Genomic DNA, 9,797 nt, shown 5'->3' on the forward strand with positions numbered 1-9,797 from the left:
TGTGGCACTGCCAAGAGAGCATAGACTGAGCTACGATCGGAAGAGAGAGAGAGAGAGAGAGAGAGAATGGCATGGAGGGGACAACTATCTCGGAATCTGAAGGAGCTTCGGATCCTACTATGTCAAACCTCTCCAGCAAGCTCATCCACTAGGTTCTTCATTTCTTCCCTTTTATTTTTTCAAATAAAAATTTATATTTTACCATTAAATGCAAAGTCTAATCCATTCTGGAAATTTGGATTGTAAAAAGAGCATTCGTGGAGAAGAACTACAAGGAGCTGAAGACACTGAACCCCAAACTCCCAATCTTGATCCGCGAAAGCCGTGGGATCGAGCCCCAGTTATGGGCTAGATATGGTATCTTTCTTTGCTCTCTCATTTCTTTTCATATCTTGACGATTTTTGAGATTTTCATGTCTCCTTTATTGTGTGTTAATTTTTTTTATCAGACTAATTAGAATTATAAAAATTTCAATCTTGGATATGTATAAAGTGTTATCTAATCCAATGGCCAGGACTCGGATTGCCACATTTTCCACAAATTTTAAATACCCCCACATTTATCTCATTTATGTTCTATATATATATATATATATATTTTTTTTTTTTCAATTCGATAGTTACAACAGTGGAGGGGGGATTTGAACCTAGATGTCCCAATTGGAAAAACGAGGAGATAAAAGTTGAGCTACAAGGCTTTTGGCAATATTCATAAATTTATGTTCTTCCATATTACTATGCTTTAATGTTCCTTCACATATCAAAGTAATGTACTCTTTAACCCACTTTTATCAAACGATAGGGCAATGTTCATTTGCAGCTGCTCCCCATTGGGATTATAGTCACTGACATAGTGACATTGCATTGAATACCTTTACAGGGTTATGGGATTTTCTTTTTCCCCTTCTGTTTATGTTTGCCACTTCTTTTCAAGATATTACACAAAAAGGTCCAAAGTTTATACCCTGTTTCATATTAAGTCATAGGTTTAAAATTTTGTCAATTTAAGTCCCAAACTTATGAGATCTTTTCAATTTGAAGCCTCTTCCATCTCTGTTACTTATTTCTATTATTGTGAGCAGCACAAGCAGAGGAAAACAGGAAACCATTGAGAAAACTTTGTGTTTCACCTAGGTAACTAACTTTGATTTTTTTGGCATAGAATATTCATTTCACATACTCTAAGCGAAACTTTCTCTCTCTACCATCTCTGTTCAATGGAAGTCAACTTGATTTATGAACAAACTCCCGGTGAAACACAAAGTTTAATCAATGGTTTCCTGCCCTTCCTTGCTCTGTTATTTCCAGCATAATGGAGATGGATTGAGGCTTCAAATTGAAATGATTTCATTAATTTGGGACCTAATATGAATAAAGTACAAACTCTGGGCCTTTTTATGTAATTTCCCTTTTTTACTTTCTTCCCCTTGTTATTTGTCGGATGACCAAAGAATGGTAGAGAATTGGATGTAAATTTATTTATCTTACCCAATACTTGATATATTAATCTCCATTGATTTTTTAAAGTAATTCTGTTTAATGTGTTCATTTTATTTTTAACGCGTTCAGTGATTCCATATGATATGTTTTTGATAAGTGATAAATTTATTGATATCAAAAAGGGAAACACCCTAGTACACAGGGAGTGTACAAGGGGTCAAACAGTCAAGAACAAAAATTACAAGAATCTAGGAAATCAAGGAAAGATAAAACTGATTGGTTGTGCAAAGCAACCAACCAATCTGTTAAAGTTCTAAAGAAAAATAGCTTCAAGTTTGATATGGATCTCTCCTTATCTTCAAAGCACCTACTATTTCTCTCCCTCCAAAGACACCACAAATAAGTAATGGGGAACAATCAACCATATATACCCATTTTGAAGGCGACCAAATCTGCCTTGCCAACATGCTAGAAGCCCCATTACAAATTGCAGCATAACCCAGCTCACTCCAAACAAACCGAACACCATAGCCCACAGATCCATTGCAACCAGACAATGAAGAAAAAGATGATCAACCGGTTCACCATCTCACTTGCATATGTAGCACCAATCCAATATCCAAACCTTCCTTTTTCTTAAATTGTCAATCGTTAAACACTTCCCTAAAGCAACAGTCCAAACAAAGAAAGCTACTCGAAAAGGAATCTTTTGCTTCCAAATACTTTTCCAAGGAAAGCAATAGTCATTAGAGCCCACTAAGAGACTATAATAATCCTTAACCATGAAGCCCTTCTCTCTATTAGGTTTCTAGCACATCTTATCCTCACCAAACCCTTTCACCGAAGCACCATATATGGTATCCATGAAACCAGCCCGTGCCTCTAATTCCCAAGCATGCACACCCCTAAAGAAACTTACATCCCAAAACAGGACGCCATTATCAAACTTCATAAGCTCAACAACACTAACCTCCTTGTCTCGGCAAAATCTAAACAATTCAGGATAGCTGATTGCAAGAGATGTCTCACCACACCAACGGTCTTGCCAAAATTTCACCCTAGACCCATCCCCAATATCATATAGAATGTGGCGAGAAAAAGAAGGCTATCCCTAATTAATATTTTTCCACAAGCCAACACCATATGGACCATTAACAGGCCTACTACACCAACCACCCCATTCACAGCCATATTTCACCTCCATCACTTGCCTCCAAAGGGCTGCCCTCTCCATCCCAAATCTCCATAGCCACTTCCCAAGCAAAGTTTCATTCAAAAATCTTACCTTCCTTATCCCCAAGCCATCCGAAGCAATGGGAGTGCAAACATTAGCCCATTTAACCAAATGGAATTTTGGTTCATCTCCAATGCCACCCTATAAGAAATTCCTTTGAAGTTTCTCAATTCGGTTAGTCGTAGCGGCAGGAATAGGAAATAAAGATAGAAAGCAAGTGGGTAAATTAGATAGAATGCTTTTAATTAAAGTGACTCTACCTCCCTTGGATAAGTACACATGTTTCCATCTTGCTAATCTCCATTCTATCTTCTCCAGAATTGGATTCCATATTGTCTTATCCTTGAATTTTCCTCCCAAAGGAAGACCCAAATACTTCATTGGAAGAGTACCTTGTTTATAGCCAAGGACATTCAACAATAAGTCCAAATTATGCACCATACCAACAGGAACCAAATCTGACTTGCCCAAATTTATCTTTAGACCAGAGACCGCCTCAAACCAAATGAGGATCATACGGAGAAACAAAACCTGATCCAGATCAACATCACAAAAAATTAAAGTGTCGTCTGCAAAGAGAAGACGAGACACCGCCAAAGATCTTCCCACTAAACGACCAACACCAAAGCTTGACATGTGACCATCATGGACAACTTTATCCAACATTCTCCCATGGGCTTCCATAATCAGGACAAACAACAAAGGGGAAAATAGGTCACCTTGTCTTAACCCCCTAGAACTTTCAAAAAACCCCCAAGGAGAGCCATTTATCAGAATAGAGAAACAAATTGTAGATATACAAAAGAAAATCCACCGCTGCCATTTAGCAGAGAACCCACCCCATTTTAGTACTTGCATAAGAAATCCTCAGTGTACATGATCATGGGCCTTCTCAACATCTAATTTGCAAGGTAGCCTTGGCAAACCAGTTTTCAATTTATTGTCAAGGCATTCATTGGCAATAAGTAAGGGGTCAAGAATTTGCCTATTTCTCACAAAAGCATTCTGTGAAGTTGAAATTATATCTTCCATGACTGTGCAAAGTCTAGTGGCTAAGACCTTAGCAATGATTTTATAAACCCCCCAACAAGACTAATGGGGCGAAAATCCCTGACTTCAATTGCTACATTTTTTTCAAGGATGAGAGTGATGAATGTTGCATTCAAACTCTTCTCACACTGACCTTTAGCAAAAAAATGATGAAAAACAACCATAAGATCAGGTTTGAGAATTCCCCAGCAAGCTTGGAAGAAAGCTATTGGAAACCCATTTGGTCTTGGCGATTTATCACCATTAAAATTCTGAATGACCTCAAAAATTTCTGCCTCCTCAAAGGGTCTATCTAGCCGATTTGCTATATCACCAAATATCCTTTGAAAAACCAAGACTTCTAGAAATGGTTGATCAACTTGCTGCTCAGAGTATAAATTCATAAAGAATTGAGTAATACAATCAGCAATCATACCTTGATCGGAAGACAAGATTCCATCAACCATAAGGCTCTTAATACCATTATTTCTTCTATTGGAATTAGCCATTCTATAGAAAAATTTAGTATTTGCATCCCCCTCCCTCAAATGTAGAACCCTAGACTTCTGCCTCTAACTAATCTCTTCTAAAAGAGTGAGCTTTTCAATATTAGTACGGATGCTTGTTCAAACTTTTCCTCAGCTGTTAAAGGATGAGTCTCCTCTCCAACATCCAAATCATTCAATTTGTTTTAGAGTTATTGTTTCTTAAAAGTGACATTGCCAAACTCCGCTTTGTTCCACTTTTTTAGATCCAACTTCAAAGCTGCCAACTTCTTAGCTAGTATAAAACTAGGATTACCTTGGAACAAATAAGATGCCTACCAAGCCTTCACTTTATCAACAAAATTCTCCACCCTCAACCACATATTTTCAAAATGAAAAGGAGTTATAGAATTGGGAAATGGTCTGAGAGTACTCTAGATAGCCTGTTTTGGGAAAACAGAGTGAAGTGATCAGGCCAAGTGGAGGAACTGATCAGGCGAAGTATAACATCAGAAAATCCATACATAGCCCAAGTATAACTTGCAGCCCCTAATCTTTCCGATGGGAAGTGAATTATATTGAAGTCACCTCCTAGACACCATGGAAAATCCCACCAACTAATCAACCTTCTCAGCTCCTCCCACATTTTCTTACGCCTCTTGTTCAAATTTGGCCCATATATACCTGTAAAAGCCCACTCAAATTGATCACCAACATTTTTAAATTTGCATGAAACAGAAAATTGCCCCACTGCTTCCTCCACTTTTTCCACCACCCTTCGATCCCACATCAGAACAATACTTCCAGAAGCACCTTTAGAACCCAAGTACATCCAATCTATGTATGGACAACTCCATATACTTCGAACAATTCCTCTAGTAATCCATTCAAGTTTAGTCTCCTGCAAACATACAATATCAGGCCTCTAGGTATGCAACAAATTACGAATCTGAAGCCTTTTCTCAACCACATTCAATCTTTTGACATTCTAGGAAAGTATCTTCAAATTCATTTAGAAACAGATAGAGCCCGCTACCTATTAATACCACTACGCCTAGTTGAAGTAGAATCATTAATTAATCGAACTGAATAGACCCTTCAACTCTCTTATACCTTTCATTCTTGAACTCTAAGTCACGTGCTTCTTTTTCTAAAGCAGCCCTATGGTGTAATTTAACCTCAATAGCTAACAATAAATTGGTCGCTCAATTTTCCAAACCTTTTAAGGATGTGCCCAAGAAGTTATCAAACCCGTTGAATCTACTTTGGAACTACTCTGAGTAAGATTCTTTCCTCACTGGACTCTCCACACTCACAACTTCCTGTCCTTCCATGGCCAAGGGTAGAGAAAAGGCCAGTGGTTCCACTGCTAGAGGCAACAAACCCCCTTCGTTAGGTAGCTTAGCAACCTCTAAATAGGTATCCGAAACCCAATCCTCCACAAGTACTTCATCCCCATCAAACTGAGCTGATGACACCTCCAAAGAGTCAAAAGACTTCAATGGAACCAAGGCCAACTGATTTTGCTCTTCCAAAACCTCTGTGACTTCACCCGGTGGCAGGGAAATCTAAATCGGAATTGCCACTCTCCTTCCATCTTGCAATTCAAGCACCCACTGCTTTGAATTCCCCCATTTGTTGATAAAATTGTCGGAATGTTCCTGAAGTATAAATCGGATGTCTCACTGCAAGTTATCTTCACCATCGGAGGTGGTTGCTGACTCATCGGCCTCATCGGAGCCGAGAGTCTCAGTATCGGCCCCGTTGGAGCCAAGAAACTCTATATCGACATCATTGGAGAGCTTCATCGACTGGGCTAGCATCAAAGAGCTACAAAGATCAGCTTGAGGAAGCTTCGGCTCGGCAACCACTGCATCGCAACTTTTAGTACCTTGCTCAGAACTTGCTGAGATCAAAGGCAAAGAGATCCCTGGATTTTGGGTCTCGCCAGATGGAAAAGAAAAAGGGTGGGTTTGTTTTGGTTTGGGCTGCCAAACTGATTTGGGCTTGGGGATAGATGTGTGGTGTTTGGGCTTTGGTTTGAAGGGAGATGTAGGCTTAATAATGTTTTTCAAACTTTTTTCCTTGGGCTTTACAATTCTGCCCACTTCGTGGATCGAAGTCACAGTCGGAGCCAAACTCAACGCGAAGGAACCCATAGCCAAAGCTAGAACTTGCACTGCTGCAATATTCGTTTGTCATTGCTCCATTCACCGCCACCATTGCTCTATTCACTACTGTTACATTGGTCCGATTCATTTGTCTTCCTCAACTAACCGCTCACGCTCACCCAAGCTCTCTATTCGGTCAGCCATCTTTGTTCCTTCTCGCCGACCCATCTCCCTCCTAGTCACCCTCTCGCCAAGCCATCTTGCCCACAACGCAATCTTCGAACTCAACGGAGAGGAATGAAATTGAAATTGAAATTTTCGCTGTAGCCATTGACTATGACGGCGTCGTTTTTGGTTGATGGTGGATTGTGGGTGATGCTGTGAGTGGGTTGGGTTTGAAGAGAGGGAGAAGTCAGAGAGATAGAGATGAAGAGGGAGAAAAAATAATAAATAAATAAAGGAGATGGGTCTGGAAGCTATTGGATTTTTTTTATTTATATTTGATTTGTATTACTCCAATTTATTCTTGTAGAAGTTCTTCAGCAATCAAAACCCTTAACTTTTTGATTTTTGTTATGTTTGTTTTTTCTTAAAAATTTGTTTTTTTAACGGCAAAGGGAAAGGTGGGTAATAGAGTCCTAACGGAAGTTACCACAGGTGGGCAAAGTGTAAATGATTGAACCACAGGTGGGCAAAGTGAAAACGGACCATATTACAAGTGGGTTTATTGTAATTATCCCAACATAAATTTATCCTCAGACATCACTTTTTCCTTCCTAGCATTCAAATCATGGCTAAGATTGTGCAAGTTTGATTTGTTTGAATTTTGAAATTTTGGCATTAATTGCTTTCCTTTCTTGCTGCCACCACCATCTCTCCGATCACCCCCTCTGTTGCCAACAGAGAAGATTTGGACTTCTCCACTGTCAGTTTTCAGGACAGCTTATGGCTGTTTGATGGCTAGTGTCTTAGGAGCAATGGCTTTCTGTAGATGAAATCCAAACCCTCTCCACCCACTACCCAATTTACCTTCTAGCACCACGATAAAGCCTTTCCGACGGCCATGGATAAGTTCTGAGATCATAAAAAAACTGCCATGTGCATTGGAACCTAGTTGTAGTATAAATATTTATCACCATCTATGAAGGTTCGTGCAAAATTACTAGTAGTTACATTGGACATGAGATCCTCCACAATAGCTAGCAAACGCTTTGCACTCTCTTTGCCCATGAAAACTGATCGGAGAGACTCCCGATTTCTCTTAGAAATGCGTAACATATAATAATTACCTCCCTCCTCGACAGAGAATTCAAAAGTCTTGGACTTGACGAGAAAGAAAATGGAACCTCCCATAACAACAGAGTAAAAACCACAAATTTTGTGACTAATCTGAGGTAGCCAAGCCTCTCACACACACACAATAGGTCAAATTAAAGTAAATGGTTATGTTTAGGAAGAAAACATCAATAGGTTGCTTGTGCCCCCCTTTTTTTGATAAGAAATTTGATTAATGAAAGAGGGTTTCCAAAAGTAAATGCAACAATGAAGGAAAAAGAAGGATGGACGATTGATAACTATTTGACCTACTATGTGGTTACATGGTTGAAGTTCATATTTTGACTGATTTTAGTTGGTCTGTTAATTTAGTCAGGTACATCAGTACATGTAATATGTGGCAACTATTAAGTGGAAGATTATCAATGTTTGACATTGAATAGGCTATCTTCTCTTCCTAAAAGATGCAAAACTGTTTACCATACAAGCTTCCTACAAGATGTACACTAATAACACATGGAGATATGGTTTGAGCTTATTAATATGTGAAGAGAGTAACTTACTAGTGTGGCTAATTTGCAATTGTGATACTATTGATGGAAGCCTAATCTTGCATCTACGTTTATTGACATTCATCTATATAACATTTCCACTCCCATCAGTTGTTACTTGATAAGACACGTATGTTCTGTATCCTCCATCGGTCTTTTGGCCCTGTGCTTTGAACTTGAATTTTATGCATTGGTTTCTTCTATTTACCTTGTGTTTATCATACAGACATGGGTGTCGAGAGGAGTGTTCGTTTGGAAGGCTTGTCTGAGGCACAGATTTTGAAGGCACTTGAAGACCTAGGAAAAGTAGGGGCATCTCTTAAAGCCTGATAGGTCTGCTATTGGACCATTTGCAATCCAGTAAATTATCACAATGGGAAAATCTTCCCAGAGACATTTTTTGTTCAATCATTCCATTGTGTCTTTTCTTTAAAATATTAATTTGAGTACTACGTATCTTTGGATTGTAGTTTGATGAGTTCATGTGTTAGCACCTTCCATTTACTCTGACCAATGTACCTCGTGGCCAATGTTTGGCTGCAAACAGTGAGTTCATTTCAGAATTGGACCTCTGCTTTGGTATTGTTTTTGACCTGTTTGTGGTTAAAGGTGATTACCTAGCAAACTGGTAAATTATAAACCCCAACTCCAATGTGCAATCTTGAGGGTTTTTTAAATGCCTGTCTTATATTGTCATTAAAAAGATGGATATAAAATTTTCCTGGGGAAAAAACTTAAAAGGGTACAATTGGTTGCGTTCATTTCTCATAAAGTAGTACTGTGGAAGTCATTGGTTATAGAAATGTAAAAAGAAAAGAGAAAAACTAGCAAAGGGTTATGTGTTTATTCTAAAGGTCAAAATGACAAAATACCCATTTCGCTCAAAAGTTCTAGCAAAATGCTCATGTTCTAAAATTATTTAGAGATATGCTCATGTTTTAAATTCAATTTTCTAAAAATCGAGTTTCAATGAAAAACTCGAGTTCCATGTAAGTTTTTGCAAGTAACTCGATTTTTAGAAAATCGAATTTAAAACAAGGGCATATCTCTAAATAGTTTCAGAACAAGGGCATTTTGCTATTTGTTTTGGCGAAACGGGTATTTTGCCATTTTGACCTTATTCTAAATATTTCAAATGACTTTTAAAACCAATTTAGTTGTGTCTTAAATCTTAAGATTCAATTTAGAGTGATCTGATACGGTTGTGAGTTCAGTTAAATACAATATAAGAACAATTGAGTTGTCTATGGAGGCCATGAATTGGGTTGGAGAGACCTAGGCTCTTAACAAGTATTTATTGAACCCAGTTACTTTGGTGTCCAGAAGGGGACAAGTAGAATTGGTTAGGATTACAGTCTCTCCGCTGCCCTGACATAGCCTCACTCTCCTGCATTTTCTGTGGAACTCAAGATTGCATTGCTGGGCAAGAACAAGCTAATGTGTTCAGCCTTATGGAGCCTTTCTCCTCTAATGACGAGCTTACAGTCTCTATCTGAATGCCTCTTTCCCTGTCAATGAGATTATGCCAGTAGGCAGGGGAGGAGGTCAAGCTAATGAATGAGGGCCTCTGTGACCAAGTGGCATCCTCCAGAGGAGATACTGCTTTCCCTCACGCATATTTTTTTCTCATATACATGTATGACGGAAATTTGTTGGGGAGTGTACATTGGCT

General features: G+C 38.7%; 1 protein-coding gene across 1 annotated transcript; it reads left to right on the forward strand.

Annotated features, from left to right (window-relative positions):
• LOC111985645 (NADH dehydrogenase [ubiquinone] 1 alpha subcomplex subunit 2) lies at positions 1 to 8,802 on the forward strand. The gene is made up of 3 exons (XM_024017296.2): positions 1 to 152; positions 251 to 357; positions 8,352 to 8,802. The coding sequence occupies exons 1-3, from the start codon at positions 67 to 69 to the stop codon at positions 8,453 to 8,455; spliced, it is 297 nt and encodes a 98-aa protein (XP_023873064.1). The 5' UTR covers positions 1 to 66; the 3' UTR covers positions 8,456 to 8,802.
• Positions 8,803 to 9,797: the final 995 nt, after the last annotated feature.

This window comes from Quercus suber, unplaced genomic scaffold, assembly GCF_002906115.3.
Source record: "Quercus suber isolate HL8 unplaced genomic scaffold, Cork oak 2.0 scaffold_59, whole genome shotgun sequence".
Classification (NCBI taxonomy): domain Eukaryota; kingdom Viridiplantae; phylum Streptophyta; class Magnoliopsida; order Fagales; family Fagaceae; genus Quercus; species Quercus suber.

Bases quoted from the DNA above. Each gene is read 5' to 3' on its own strand.
- LOC111985645 (XM_024017296.2), top strand. From the start codon at position 67: ATGGCATGGAGGGGACAACTATCTCGGAATCTGAAGGAGCTTCGGATC. The intron at 153-250 runs GTTCTTCATTTC...GATTGTAAAAAG, and splicing joins CCAGCAAGCTCATCCACTAG to AGCATTCGTGGAGAAGAACT. The intron at 358-8,351 runs GTATCTTTCTTT...TTTATCATACAG, and splicing joins CCAGTTATGGGCTAGATATG to ACATGGGTGTCGAGAGGAGT.